At 51.3% G+C, this 17,759-nt stretch overlaps 1 protein-coding gene across 1 annotated transcript in view; it reads right to left on the minus strand.

Moving 5' to 3' along the window:
- The window catches only part of LOC129823350 (neurobeachin-like), a 402,752-nt gene that overhangs the window by 133,702 nt on the left and 251,291 nt on the right, over window positions 1–17,759 (minus strand). The window contains exon 18 of the mRNA XM_055882274.1: window positions 1,125–1,217. Within this exon, the coding sequence (XP_055738249.1) occupies window positions 1,125–1,217 (93 nt within the window). The remainder of the gene's footprint in view (window positions 1–1,124; window positions 1,218–17,759) is intronic.

Raw genomic sequence — 17,759 nt, forward strand, 5'->3', positions numbered from 1 at the left:
TTGGTCGGACAGGTTTCTCAATTTCTTTCTTAGATTCCATCAAACCATTTGCCATTGTTGTTCATTTTCCTCAGTTTATTATTTGACATTTTTAGATTTGATAGGGAAGCTGAGAGGTCAAATATACTTTTAAGATTTAATACTGCAAAGTTTACACCTTCACTATTACAGTGGAACGTTTTGTCCAGGAAGTTGTCTAAAAGGGATTGAATTTGTTGTTGCCTAATTGTTTTTTGGTAGGTTTCCACACTACTTTCCTTCCATCTATAGCATTTCTTAATATTATTCAGTTCCTTTGGCTTTGATGCCTCATGATTGAGCATAACTCTGTTCAGGTAGACTGTGATTTCGCTGTGGTCTGATAGGGGTGTCAGTGGGCTGACTGTGAACGCTCTGAGAGACTCTGGGTTGAGGTCAGTGATAAAGTAGTCTACAGTGCTACTGCCAAGAGATGAGCTGTAGGTGTACCTACCATAGGACTCTGGGTTGAGGTCAGTGATAAAGTAGTCTACAGTACTACTGCCAAGAGATGAGCTATAGGTGAACCTACCATAGGAGTCTCCTCCAAGCCTACCATTGACTATGTACATACCCAGCGTACGACAGAGCTGCAGGAGTTGTGACCTGTTTTTGTTGGTTATGTTGTCTCTCTCTCTCCCATCTCACTCCTGTCTACCCCCGCCCCCCCCCCCCCCCCCAAACACACACACACAGTTGCAGGCCTGTGCTCTGATATCGTGCCATCAGGCGTTGACGTCAGATGTGATGAATAACCCTCCCAGAATGCTTTGCTCCTGATAAGGGCTTTTACCTCACAGGAAGCACGTTCTGTCACAATGATTATTCTGCCAGGATCACATTAACTCAACACACACACACACACACACACACACACACTCTCTGGGCCAAATACACTGAGCTTCTTCATGACTATCCTTATTCTGACTTCACTAAACGTTTAAGGTTAATTAATGTAGGAGCCAACATGGTATTAGTCAATGGCTTATGCTCCAATCGAGCACTCACACCCACCCATCCACCAATCCATCCACCCATCCACCAATCCATCCACCAATCCATCCACCAATCCATCCATCCACCCACCAATCCATCCAGGTACTCACTTGTGTCCGAGGTGTTTGAGGAAGTATCCCAGGACTTTGAGAGCCTGGACTCTGATGCTCTCTGTCTTAGAGGCTAGGAGTTTACAGATCACCCTGCAACACAGCAACACAGACAGTCAGCCAGACACCATACAGTCAGACAGTCAGCCAGACACCATACAGTCAGACAGTCAGCCAGACACCAGACAGTCAGACAGTCAGCCAGACACCATACAGTCAGACAGTAAGCCAGACACCATACAGTCAGCCAGACACCATACAGTCAGCCAGACACCATACAGTCAGACAGTCAGCCAGACACCATACAGTCAGACAGTCAGCCAGACACCATACAGTCAGCCAGACACCATACAGTCAGCCAGACACCATACAGTCAGACAGTCAGCCAGACACCATACAGTCAGACAGTCAGCCAGACACCATACAGCCAGACAGTCAGCCAGACACCATACAGTCAAGACAGACACCAGATAGTCAGACAGACAGACACCATACAGGCAGACAGTCAGCCAGACACCATACAGTCAGACAGTCAGCCAGACACCATACAGCCAGACAGTCAGCCAGACACCATACAGTCAAGACAGACACCAGATAGTCAGACAGACAGACACCATACAGTCAGACAGTCAGCCAGACACCATACAGTCAGACAGTCAGCCAGACACCATACAGTCAGCCAGACACCATACAGTCAGCCAGACACCATACAGTCAGCCAGACACCATACAGTCAGACAGTCAGCCAGACACCATACAGTCAGCCAGACACCATACAGTCAGACAGTCAGCCAGACACCATACAGTCAGCCAGACACCATACAGTCAGCCAGACACCATACAGTCAGCCAGACACCATACAGTCAAGACAGACACCATACAGTCAGACAGACAGACAGACAGCATACAGTCAGACAGTCAGACAGACACCATACAGTCAGACAGTCAGCCAGACACCATACAGTCAGACAGTCAGCCAGACACCATACAGTCAGACAGTCAGCCAGACACCATACAGTCAGACAGTCAGCCAGACACCATACAGTCAGACAGTCAGCCAGACACCATACAGTCAGACAGTCAGCCAGACACCATACAGTCAGCCAGTCAGCCATACAGTCAGACAGTCAGCCAGACACCATACAGTCAGACAGTCAGCCAGACACCATACAGTCAGCCAGTCAGCCATACAGTCAGACAGACAGACAGACAGCATACAGTCAGACAGACAGACAGACAGCATACAGTCAGACAGTCAGACAGACACCATACAGTCAGACAGTCAGACAGACACCATACAGTCAGCCAGACACCATACAGCCAGACAGTCAGCCAGACACCAGACAGTCAGACAGTCAGCCAGACACCATACAGTCAGACAGTCAGCCAGACACCATACAGGCAGACAGTCAGCCAGACACCATACAGTCAGCCAGACACCATACAGTCAGACAGTCAGCCAGACACCATACAGTCAGACAGTCAGCCAGTCAGCCAGCCAGTCAGCCAGACACCATACAGTCAGACAGTCAGCCAGACACCATACAGCCAGACAGTCAGCCAGACACCATACAGTCAGCCAGTCAGCCAGTCAGCCAGACAGTCAGCCAGACACCATACAGTCAGACAGTCAGCCAGACACCAGACAGTCAGACAGTCAGCCAGACACCATACAGTCAGACAGTCAGCCAGTCAGCCAGACAGTCAGCCAGACACCATACAGGCAGACAGTCAGCCAGACACCATACAGTCAGCCAGACACCATACAGTCAGCCAGACACCATACAGTCAGACAGTCAGCCAGACACCATACAGTCAGACAGTCAGCCAGACACCATACAGTCAGCCAGACACCAGACAGTCAGCCAGACACCATACAGTCAGCCAGACACCATACAGTCAGACAGTCAGACAGACACCATACAGTCAGACAGTCAGCCAGACACCATACAGTCAGACAGTCAGCCAGACACCATACAGTCAGCCAGACACCATACAGTCAAACAGTCAGACAGACACCATACAGTCAGACAGACAGACAGACACCATACAGGCAGACAGTCAGCCAGACACCATACAGTCAGACAGTCAGCCAGACACCATACAGTCAGACAGACAGACAGACACCATACAGTCAGCCAGACACCATACAGTCAGCCAGACACCATACAGTCAAACAGTCAGACAGACACCATACAGTCAGCCAGACACCATACAGTCAGCCAGACAGACAGACACCATACAGTCAGCCAGACACCATACAGTCAGCCAGACAGACAGACACCATACAGTCAGCCAGACACCATACAGTCAGACAGTCAGCCAGACAGTCAGACAATCAGCCAGACACCATACAGTCAGCCAGACACCATACAGTCAGCCAGACACCATACAGTCAGACAGTCAGCCAGACACCATACAGCCAGACAGTCAGCCAGAAACCATACAGTCAGACAGTCAGCCAGACACCATACAGTCAGACAGTCAGCCAGACACCATACAGTCAGCCAGACACCATACAGTCAGCCAGACACCATACAGTCAGCCAGACACCATACAGTCAGCCAGACACCATACAGTCAGCCAGACACCATACAGGCAGACAGTCAGCCAGACACCATACAGTCAGCCAGACACCATACAGTCAGCCAGACACCATACAGTCAGCCAGACACCATACAGTCAGACAGACACCATACAGTCAGACAGTCAGCCAGACACCATACAGTCAGACAGTCAGCCAGACACCATACAGTCAGACAGTCAGACAGACACCATACAGTCAGACAGTCAGCCAGACACCATACAGTCAGACAGTCAGCCAGACACCATACAGTCAGCCAGACACCATACAGTCAAACAGTCAGACAGACACCATACAGTCAGACAGACAGACAGACACCATACAGGCAGACAGTCAGCCAGACACCATACAGTCAGACAGTCAGCCAGACACCATACAGTCAGACAGACAGACAGACACCATACAGTCAGCCAGACACCATACAGTCAGCCAGACACCATACAGTCAAACAGTCAGACAGACACCATACAGTCAGCCAGACACCATACAGTCAGCCAGACAGACAGACACCATACAGTCAGCCAGACACCATACAGTCAGCCAGACAGACAGACACCATACAGTCAGCCAGACACCATACAGTCAGACAGTCAGCCAGACAGTCAGACAATCAGCCAGACACCATACAGTCAGCCAGACACCATACAGTCAGCCAGACACCATACAGTCAGACAGTCAGCCAGACACCATACAGCCAGACAGTCAGCCAGAAACCATACAGTCAGACAGTCAGCCAGACACCATACAGTCAGACAGTCAGCCAGACACCATACAGTCAGCCAGACACCATACAGTCAGCCAGACACCATACAGTCAGCCAGACACCATACAGTCAGCCAGACACCATACAGGCAGACAGTCAGCCAGACACCATACAGTCAGCCAGACACCATACAGTCAGCCAGACACCATACAGTCAGACAGTCAGCCAGACACCATACAGTCAGACAGTCAGCCAGACACCATACAGTCAGCCAGACACCAGACAGTCAGCCAGACACCATACAGTCAGCCAGACACCATACAGTCAGACAGTCAGACAGACACCATACAGTCAGACAGTCAGACAGACACCATACAGTCAGACAGTCAGACAGACACCATACAGTCAGACAGTCAGCCAGACACCATACAGTCAGACAGTAAGCCAGACACCATACAGTCAGACAGACACCATACAGTCAGCCAGACACCATACAGTCAGCCAGACACCATACAGTCAGACAGTCAGCCAGACACCATACAGTCAGACAGTCAGCCAGACACCATACAGTCAGCCAGACACCATACAGTCAAACAGTCAGACAGACACCATACAGTCAGACAGACAGACAGACACCATACAGGCAGACAGTCAGCCAGACACCATACAGTCAGACAGTCAGCCAGACACCATACAGTCAGACAGACAGACAGACACCATACAGTCAGCCAGACACCATACAGTCAGCCAGACACCATACAGTCAAACAGTCAGACAGACACCATACAGTCAGCCAGACACCATACAGTCAGCCAGACAGACAGACACCATACAGTCAGCCAGACACCATACAGTCAGCCAGACAGACAGACACCATACAGTCAGCCAGACACCATACAGTCAGACAGTCAGCCAGACAGTCAGACAATCAGCCAGACACCATACAGTCAGCCAGACACCATACAGTCAGCCAGACACCATACAGTCAGACAGTCAGCCAGACACCATACAGCCAGACAGTCAGCCAGAAACCATACAGTCAGACAGTCAGCCAGACACCATACAGTCAGACAGTCAGCCAGACACCATACAGTCAGCCAGACACCATACAGTCAGCCAGACACCATACAGTCAGCCAGACACCATACAGTCAGCCAGACACCATACAGTCAGCCAGACACCATACAGGCAGACAGTCAGCCAGACACCATACAGTCAGCCAGACACCATACAGTCAGCCAGACACCATACAGTCAGCCAGACACCATACAGTCAGACAGACACCATACAGTCAGACAGTCAGCCAGACACCATACAGTCAGACAGTCAGCCAGACACCATACAGTCAGACAGTCAGACAGACACCATACAGTCAGACAGTCAGCCAGACACCATACAGTCAGACAGTCAGCCAGACACCATACAGTCAGCCAGACACCATACAGTCAAACAGTCAGACAGACACCATACAGTCAGACAGACAGACAGACACCATACAGGCAGACAGTCAGCCAGACACCATACAGTCAGACAGTCAGCCAGACACCATACAGTCAGACAGACAGACAGACACCATACAGTCAGCCAGACACCATACAGTCAGCCAGACACCATACAGTCAAACAGTCAGACAGACACCATACAGTCAGCCAGACACCATACAGTCAGCCAGACAGACAGACACCATACAGTCAGCCAGACACCATACAGTCAGCCAGACAGACAGACACCATACAGTCAGCCAGACACCATACAGTCAGACAGTCAGCCAGACAGTCAGACAATCAGCCAGACACCATACAGTCAGCCAGACACCATACAGTCAGCCAGACACCATACAGTCAGACAGTCAGCCAGACACCATACAGCCAGACAGTCAGCCAGAAACCATACAGTCAGACAGTCAGCCAGACACCATACAGTCAGACAGTCAGCCAGACACCATACAGTCAGCCAGACACCATACAGTCAGCCAGACACCATACAGTCAGCCAGACACCATACAGTCAGCCAGACACCATACAGGCAGACAGTCAGCCAGACACCATACAGTCAGCCAGACACCATACAGTCAGCCAGACACCATACAGTCAGACAGTCAGCCAGACACCATACAGTCAGACAGTCAGCCAGACACCATACAGTCAGCCAGACACCAGACAGTCAGCCAGACACCATACAGTCAGCCAGACACCATACAGTCAGACAGTCAGACAGACACCATACAGTCAGACAGTCAGACAGACACCATACAGTCAGACAGTCAGACAGACACCATACAGTCAGACAGTCAGCCAGACACCATACAGTCAGACAGTAAGCCAGACACCATACAGTCAGACAGACACCATACAGTCAGCCAGACACCATACAGGCAGACAGTCAGCCAGACACCATACAGTCAGCCAGACACCATACAGTCAGCCAGACACCATACAGTCAGACAGACACCATACAGTCAGACAGTCAGCCAGACACCATACAGTCAGACAGTCAGCCAGACACCATACAGTCAGACAGTCAGACAGACACCATACAGTCAGCCAGTCAGCCAGACACCATACAGTCAGACAGTCAGCCAGACACCATACAGTCAGCCAGACACCATACAGTCAAACAGTCAGACAGACACCATACAGTCAGACAGACAGACAGACACCATACAGGCAGACAGTCAGCCAGACACCATACAGTCAGACAGTCAGCCAGACACCATACAGTCAGACAGACAGACAGACACCATACAGTCAGCCAGACACCATACAGTCAGCCAGACACCATACAGTCAAACAGTCAGACAGACACCATACAGTCAGCCAGACACCATACAGTCAGCCAGACAGACAGACACCATACAGTCAGCCAGACACCATACAGTCAGCCAGACAGACAGACACCATACAGTCAGCCAGACACCATACAGTCAGACAGTCAGCCAGACAGTCAGACAAACAGCCAGACACCATACAGTCAGCCAGACACCATACAGTCAGCCAGACACCATACAGTCAGACAGTCAGCCAGACACCATACAGCCAGACAGTCAGCCAGAAACCATACAGTCAGACAGTCAGCCAGACACCATACAGTCAGACAGTCAGCCAGACACCATACAGTCAGCCAGACACCATACAGTCAGCCAGACACCATACAGTCAGCCAGACACCATACAGTCAGCCAGACACCATACAGTCAGCCAGACACCATACAGGCAGACAGTCAGCCAGACACCATACAGTCAGCCAGACACCATACAGTCAGCCAGACACCATACAGTCAGCCAGACACCATACAGTCAGCCAGACACCATACAGTCAGACAGTCAGCCAGACACCATACAGTCAGACAGTCAGCCAGACACCATACAGTCAGACAGTCAGACAGACACCATACAGTCAGACAGTCAGCCAGACACCATACAGTCAGACAGTCAGCCAGACACCATACAGTCAGCCAGACACCATACAGTCAAACAGTCAGACAGACACCATACAGTCAGACAGACAGACAGACACCATACAGGCAGACAGTCAGCCAGACACCATACAGTCAGACAGTCAGCCAGACACCATACAGTCAGACAGACAGACAGACACCATACAGTCAGCCAGACACCATACAGTCCGCCAGACACCATACAGTCAAACAGTCAGACAGACACCATACAGTCAGCCAGACACCATACAGTCAGCCAGACAGACAGACACCATACAGTCAGCCAGACACCATACAGTCAGACAGTCAGCCAGACAGTCAGACAATCAGCCAGACACCATACAGTCAGCCAGACACCATACAGTCAGCCAGACACCATACAGTCAGACAGTCAGCCAGACACCATACAGCCAGACAGTCAGCCAGAAACCATACAGTCAGACAGTCAGCCAGACACCATACAGTCAGACAGTCAGCCAGACACCATACAGTCAGCCAGACACCATACAGTCAGCCAGACACCATACAGTCAGCCAGACACCATACAGTCAGCCAGACACCATACAGGCAGACAGTCAGCCAGACACCATACAGTCAGCCAGACACCATACAGTCAGCCAGACACCATACAGTCAGACAGTCAGCCAGACACCATACAGTCAGACAGTCAGCCAGACACCATACAGTCAGCCAGACACCAGACAGTCAGCCAGACACCATACAGTCAGCCAGACACCATACAGTCAGAAGGTCAGACAGACACCATACAGTCAGACAGTCAGACAGACACCATACAGTCAGACAGTCAGACAGACACCATACAGTCAGACAGTCAGCCAGACACCATACAGTCAGACAGTAAGCCAGACACCATACAGTCAGACAGACACCATACAGTCAGCCAGACACCATACAGGCAGACAGTCAGCCAGACACCATACAGTCAGCCAGACACCATACAGTCAGCCAGACACCATACAGTCAGACAGACACCATACAGTCAGACAGTCAGCCAGACACCATACAGTCAGACAGTCAGCCAGACACCATACAGTCAGACAGTCAGACAGACACCATACAGTCAGACAGTCAGCCAGACACCATACAGTCAGCCAGACACCATACAGTCAAACAGTCAGACAGACACCATACAGTCAGACAGACAGACAGACACCATACAGGCAGACAGTCAGCCAGACACCATACAGTCAGACAGTCAGCCAGACACCATACAGTCAGACAGACAGACAGACACCATACAGTCAGCCAGACACCATACAGTCAGCCAGACACCATACAGTCAAACAGTCAGACAGACACCATACAGTCAGCCAGACACCATACAGTCAGCCAGACAGACAGACACCATACAGTCAGCCAGACACCATACAGTCAGCCAGACAGACAGACACCATACAGTCAGCCAGACACCATACAGTCAGACAGTCAGCATACAGTCAGACAATCAGCCAGACACCATACAGTCAGCCAGACACCATACAGTCAGCCAGACACCATACAGTCAGACAGTCAGCCAGACACCATACAGCCAGACAGTCAGCCAGAAACCATACAGTCAGACAGTCAGCCAGACACCATACAGTCAGACAGTCAGCCAGACACCATACAGTCAGCCAGACACCATACAGTCAGCCAGACACCATACAGTCAGCCAGACACCATACAGTCAGCCAGACACCATACAGTCAGCCAGACACCATACAGTCAGACAGTCAGCCAGACACCATACAGTCAGACAGTCAGCCAGACACCATACAGTCAGACAGTCAGCCAGACACCATACAGTCAGCCAGACACCATACAGTCAGCCAGACACCACACAGTCAGCCAGACACCATACAGTCAGCCAGACACCATACAGTCAGACAGTCAGCCAGACACCATACAGTCAGCCAGACACCATACAGTCAGCCAGACACCATACAGTCAGACAGTCAGCCAGACACCAGACAGTCAGACAGTCAGCCAGACACCATACAGTCAGCCAGTCAGCCAGACACCATACAGGCAGACAGTCAGCCAGACACCATACAGTCAGCCAGACACCATACAGTCAGACAGTCAGCCAGACACCATACAGTCAGACAGTCAGCCAGACACCATACAGCCAGCCAGACACCATACAGTCAGACAGTCAGCCAGACACCATACAGACAGACAGTCAGCCATACAGTCAGACAGTCAGCCAGACACCATACAGTCAGACAGTCAGCCAGACACCATACAGTCAGTCAGACACCATACAGTCAGACAGTCAGCCAGACACCATACAGTCAGACACTCAGCCAGACACCATACAGCCAGACAGTCAGCCAGACACCATACAGTCAGCCAGACACCATACAGTCAGACAGTCAGCCAGACACCATACAGTCAGACAGTCAGCCAGACACCATACAGTCAGACAGTCAGCCAGACACCATACAGTCAGACAGTCAGCCAGACACCATACAGTCAGACAGTCAGCCAGACACCATACAGTCAGACAGTCAGCCAGACACCATACAGTCAGACAGTCAGCCAGACACCATACAGTCAGACAGTCAGCCATACAGTCAGACAGTCAGCCAGACACCATACAGTCAGCCAGACACCATACAGTCAGCCAGTCAGCCAGACACCATACAGTCAGACAGTCAGCCAGACACCATACAGTCAGACAGTCAGCCAGACACCATACAGTCAGACAGTCAGCCAGACACCATACAGCCAGACAGTCAGCCAGACACCATACAGTCAGACAGACAGACAGACACCATACAGTCAGCCAGACACCATACAGTCAGCCAGTCAGCCAGACACCATACAGTCAGACAGTCAGCCAGACACCATACAGTCAGACAGTCAGCCAGACACCATACAGCCAGACAGTCAGCCAGACACCATACAGTCAGACAGTCAGCCAGACACCATACAGCCAGACAGTCAGCCAGACACCATACAGTCAGACAGACAGACAGACACCATACAGTCAGCCAGACACCATACAGTCAGACAGTCAGCCATAAAGTCAGACAATCAGCCAGACACCATACAGTCAGACAGTCAGCCATACAGTCAGACAGTCAGACAGACAGTCAGACAGTCAGCCAGACACCATACAGTCAGCCAGACACCATACAGTCAGACAGTCAGACAGACAGTCAGCCAGACACCATACAGTCAGCCAGACACCATACAGTCAGCCAGACAGACAGACACCATACAGTCAGCCAGACACCATACAGTCAGACAGTCAGCCAGACAGTCAGACAATCAGCCAGACACCATACAGTCAGCCAGACACCATACAGTCAGCCAGACACCATACAGTCAGACAGTCAGCCAGACACCATACAGCCAGACAGTCAGCCAGAAACCATACAGTCAGACAGTCAGCCAGACACCATACAGTCAGACAGTCAGCCAGACACCATACAGTCAGCCAGACACCATACAGTCAGCCAGACACCATACAGTCAGCCAGACACCATACAGTCAGCCAGACACCATACAGTCAGCCAGACACCATACAGTCAGACAGTCAGCCAGACACCATACAGTCAGACAGTCAGCCAGACACCATACAGTCAGCCAGACACCATACAGTCAGCCAGACACCACACAGTCAGCCAGACACCATACAGTCAGCCAGACACCATACAGTCAGACAGTCAGCCAGACACCATACAGTCAGCCAGACACCATACAGTCAGCCAGACACCATACAGTCAGACAGTCAGCCAGACACCAGACAGTCAGACAGTCAGCCAGACACCATACAGTCAGCCAGTCAGCCAGACACCATACAGGCAGACAGTCAGCCAGACACCATACAGTCAGCCAGACACCATACAGTCAGACAGTCAGCCAGACACCATACAGTCAGACAGTCAGCCAGACACCATACAGCCAGCCAGACACCATACAGTCAGACAGTCAGCCAGACACCATACAGACAGACAGTCAGCCATACAGTCAGACAGTCAGCCAGACACCATACAGTCAGACAGTCAGCCAGACACCATACAGCCAGACAGTCAGCCAGACACCATACAGTCAGCCAGACACCATACAGTCAGACAGTCAGCCAGACACCATACAGTCAGACAGTCAGCCAGACACCATACAGTCAGACAGTCAGCCATACAGTCAGACAGTCAGACAGTCAGCCAGACACCATACAGTCAGACAGTCAGCCAGACACCATACAGTCAGACAGTCAGCCAGACACCATACAGTCAGACAGTCAGCCATACAGTCAGACAGTCAGCCAGACACCATACAGTCAGCCAGACACAATACAGTCAGCCAGTCAGCCAGACACCATACAGTCAGACAGTCAGCCAGACACCATACAGTCAGACAGTCAGCCAGACACCATACAGCCAGACAGTCAGCCAGACACCATACAGTCAGACAGTCAGCCAGACACCATACAGCCAGACAGTCAGCCAGACACCATACAGTCAGACAGACAGACAGACACCATACAGTCAGCCAGACACCATACAGTCAGACAGTCAGCCATAAAGTCAGACAATCAGCCAGACACCATACAGTCAGACAGTCAGCCATACAGTCAGACAGTCAGACAGACAGTCAGACAGTCAGCCAGACACCATACAGTCAGCCAGACACCATACAGTCAGACAGTCAGACAGACAGTCAGCCAGACACCATACAGTCAGCCAGACACCATACAGTCAGACAGTCAGACAGACAGTCAGACAGTCAGCCAGACACCATACAGTCAGCCAGTCAGCCAGACACCATACAGTCAGACAGTCAGCCAGACACCATACAGTCAGACAGTCAGCCAGACACCATACAGTCAGACAGTCAGTCAGACACCATACAGTCAGCCAGACACCATACAGTCAGCCAGACACCATACAGTCAGCCAGACACCATACAGTCAGACAGTCAGCCAGACACCATACAGTCAGCCAGACACCATACAGTCAGACAGTCAGCCAGACACCATACAGTCAGACAGTCAGCCAGACACCATACAGTCAGACAGTCAGCCAGACACCATACAGTCAGACAGTCAGCCAGACACCATACAGTCAGACAGTCAGCCATACAGTCAGACAGTCAGCCAGACACCATACAGTCAGCCAGACACCATACAGTCAGCCAGTCAGCCAGACACCATACAGTCAGACAGTCAGCCAGACACCATACAGTCAGACAGTCAGCCAGACACCATACAGCCAGACAGTCAGCCAGACACCATACAGTCAGACAGTCAGCCAGACACCATACAGCCAGACAGTCAGCCAGACACCATACAGTCAGACAGACAGACAGACACCATACAGTCAGCCAGACACCATACAGTCAGACAGTCAGCCATAAAGTCAGACAATCAGCCAGACACCATACAGTCAGACAGTCAGCCATACAGTCAGACAGTCAGACAGACAGTCAGACAGTCAGCCAGACACCATACAGTCAGCCAGACACCATACAGTCAGACAGTCAGACAGACAGTCAGCCAGACACCATACAGTCAGCCAGACACCATACAGTCAGCCAGACAGACAGACACCATACAGTCAGCCAGACACCATACAGTCAGACAGTCAGCCAGACACCATACAGTCAGCCAGACACCATACAGTCAGCCAGACACCATACAGTCAGACAGTCAGCCAGACACCATACAGCCAGACAGTCAGCCAGAAACCATACAGTCAGACAGTCAGCCAGACACCATACAGTCAGACAGTCAGCCAGACACCATACAGTCAGCCAGACACCATACAGTCAGCCAGACACCATACAGTCAGCCAGACACCATACAGTCAGCCAGACACCATACAGTCAGCCAGACACCATACAGTCAGACAGTCAGCCAGACACCATACAGTCAGACAGTCAGCCAGACACCATACAGTCAGCCAGACACCATACAGTCAGCCAGACACCACACAGTCAGCCAGACACCATACAGTCAGCCAGACACCATACAGTCAGACAGTCAGCCAGACACCATACAGTCAGCCAGACACCATACAGTCAGCCAGACACCATACAGTCAGACAGTCAGCCAGACACCAGACAGTCAGACAGTCAGCCAGACACCATACAGTCAGCCAGTCAGCCAGACACCATACAGGCAGACAGTCAGCCAGACACCATACAGTCAGCCAGACACCATACAGTCAGACAGTCAGCCAGACACCATACAGTCAGACAGTCAGCCAGACACCATACAGCCAGCCAGACACCATACAGTCAGACAGTCAGCCAGACACCATACAGACAGACAGTCAGCCATACAGTCAGACAGTCAGCCAGACACCATACAGTCAGACAGTCAGCCAGACACCATACAGTCAGTCAGACACCATACAGTCAGACAGTCAGCCAGACACCATACAGTCAGACACTCAGCCAGACACCATACAGCCAGACAGTCAGCCAGACACCATACAGTCAGCCAGACACCATACAGTCAGACAGTCAGCCAGACACCATACAGTCAGACAGTCAGCCAGACACCATACAGTCAGACAGTCAGCCATACAGTCAGACAGTCAGACAGTCAGCCAGACACCATACAGTCAGACAGTCAGCCAGACACCATACAGTCAGACAGTCAGCCAGACACCATACAGTCAGACAGTCAGCCATACAGTCAGACAGTCAGCCAGACACCATACAGTCAGCCAGACACAATACAGTCAGCCAGTCAGCCAGACACCATACAGTCAGACAGTCAGCCAGACACCATACAGTCAGACAGTCAGCCAGACACCATACAGCCAGACAGTCAGCCAGACACCATACAGTCAGACAGTCAGCCAGACACCATACAGCCAGACAGTCAGCCAGACACCATACAGTCAGACAGACAGACAGACACCATACAGTCAGCCAGACACCATACAGTCAGACAGTCAGCCATAAAGTCAGACAATCAGCCAGACACCATACAGTCAGACAGTCAGCCATACAGTCAGACAGTCAGACAGACAGTCAGACAGTCAGCCAGACACCATACAGTCAGCCAGACACCATACAGTCAGACAGTCAGACAGACAGTCAGCCAGACACCATACAGTCAGCCAGACACCATACAGTCAGACAGTCAGACAGACAGTCAGACAATCAGCCAGACACCATACAGTCAGCCAGTCAGCCAGACACCATACAGTCAGACAGTCAGCCAGACACCATACAGTCAGACAGTCAGCCAGACACCATACAGTCAGACAGTCAGTCAGACACCATACAGTCAGCCAGACACCATACAGTCAGCCAGACACCATACAGTCAGCCAGACACCATACAGTCAGACAGTCAGCCAGACACCATACAGTCAGCCAGACACCATACAGTCAGACAGTCAGCCAGACACCATACAGTCAGACAGTCAGCCAGACACCATACAGTCAGACAGTCAGCCAGACACCATACAGTCAGACAGTCAGCCAGACACCATACAGTCAGACAGTCAGCCATACAGTCAGACAGTCAGCCAGACACCATACAGTCAGCCAGACACCATACAGTCAGCCAGTCAGCCAGACACCATACAGTCAGACAGTCAGCCAGACACCATACAGTCAGACAGTCAGCCAGACACCATACAGCCAGACAGTCAGCCAGACACCATACAGTCAGACAGTCAGCCAGACACCATACAGCCAGACAGTCAGCCAGACACCATACAGTCAGACAGACAGACAGACACCATACAGTCAGCCAGACACCATACAGTCAGACAGTCAGCCATAAAGTCAGACAATCAGCCAGACACCATACAGTCAGACAGTCAGCCATACAGTCAGACAGTCAGACAGACAGTCAGACAGACACCATACAGTCAGCCAGACACCATACAGTCAGACAGTCAGACAGACAGTCAGCCAGACACCATACAGTCAGCCAGACACCATACAGTCAGCCAGACAGACAGACACCATACAGTCAGCCAGACACCATACAGTCAGACAGTCAGCCAGACAGTCAGACAATCAGCCAGACACCATACAGTCAGCCAGACACCATACAGTCAGCCAGACACCATACAGTCAGACAGTCAGCCAGACACCATACAGCCAGACAGTCAGCCAGAAACCATACAGTCAGAAAGTCAGCCAGACACCATACAGTCAGACAGTCAGCCAGACACCATACAGTCAGCCAGACACCATACAGTCAGCCAGACACCATACAGTCAGCCAGACACCATACAGTCAGCCAGACACCATACAGTCAGACAGTCAGCCAGACACCATACAGTCAGACAGTCAGCCAGACACCATACAGTCAGCCAGACACCATACAGTCAGCCAGACACCACACAGTCAGCCAGACACCATACAGTCAGCCAGACACCATACAGTCAGACAGTCAGCCAGACACCATACAGTCAGCCAGACACCATACAGTCAGCCAGACACCATACAGTCAGACAGTCAGCCAGACACCAGACAGTCAGACAGTCAGCCAGACACCATACAGTCAGCCAGTCAGCCAGAGACCATACAGGCAGACAGTCAGCCAGACACCATACAGTCAGCCAGACACCATACAGTCAGACAGTCAGCCAGACACCATACAGTCAGACAGTCAGCCAGACACCATACAGCCAGCCAGACACCATACAGTCAGACAGTCAGCCAGACACCATACAGACAGACAGTCAGCCATACAGTCAGACAGTCAGCCAGACACCATACAGTCAGACAGTCAGCCAGACACCATACAGTCAGCCAGACACCATACAGTCAGACAGTCAGCCAGACACCATACAGTCAGACACTCAGCCAGACACCATACAGCCAGACAGTCAGCCAGACACCATACAGTCAGCCAGACACCATACAGTCAGACAGTCAGCCAGACACCATACAGTCAGACAGTCAGCCAGACACCATACAGTCAGACAGTCAGCCATACAGTCAGACAGTCAGCCAGACACCATACAGTCAGCCAGACACAATACAGTCAGCCAGTCAGCCAGACACCATACAGTCAGACAGTCAGCCAGACACCATACAGTCAGACAGTCAGCCAGACACCATACAGTCAGACAGTCAGCCAGACACCATACAGTCAGACAGTCAGCCAGACACCATACAGTCAGACAGTCAGCCATACAGTCAGACAGTCAGCCAGACACCATACAGTCAGCCAGACACAATACAGTCAGCCAGTCAGCCAGACACCATACAGTCAGACAGTCAGCCAGACACCATACAGTCAGACAGTCAGCCAGACACCATACAGCCAGACAGTCAGCCAGACACCATACAGTCAGACAGTCAGCCAGACACCATACAGCCAGACAGTCAGCCAGACACCATACAGTCAGACAGACAGACAGACACCATACAGTCAGCCAGACACCATACAGTCAGACAGTCAGCCATAAAGTCAGACAATCAGCCAGACACCATACAGTCAGACAGTCAGCCATACAGTCAGACAGTCAGACAGACAGTCAGACAGTCAGCCAGACACCATACAGTCAGCCAGACACCATACAGTCAGACAGTCAGACAGACAGTCAGCCAGACACCATACAGTCAGCCAGACACCATACAGTCAGACAGTCAGACAGACAGTCAGACAATCAGCCAGACACCATACAGTCAGCCAGTCAGCCAGACACCATACAGTCAGACAGTCAGCCAGACACCATACAGTCAGACAGTCAGCCAGACACCATACAGTCAGACAGTCAGTCAGACACCATACAGTCAGCCAGACACCATACAGTCAGCCAGACACCATACAGTCAGCCAGACACCATACAGTCAGACAGTCAGCCAGACACCATACAGTCAGCCAGACACCATACAGTCAGACAGTCAGCCAGACACCATACAGTCAGACAGTCAGCCAGACACCATACAGTCAGACAGTCAGCCAGACACCATACAGTCAGACAG

This window comes from Salvelinus fontinalis, chromosome 25, assembly GCF_029448725.1.
Source record: "Salvelinus fontinalis isolate EN_2023a chromosome 25, ASM2944872v1, whole genome shotgun sequence".
In the NCBI taxonomy this organism is placed as follows: domain Eukaryota; kingdom Metazoa; phylum Chordata; class Actinopteri; order Salmoniformes; family Salmonidae; genus Salvelinus; species Salvelinus fontinalis.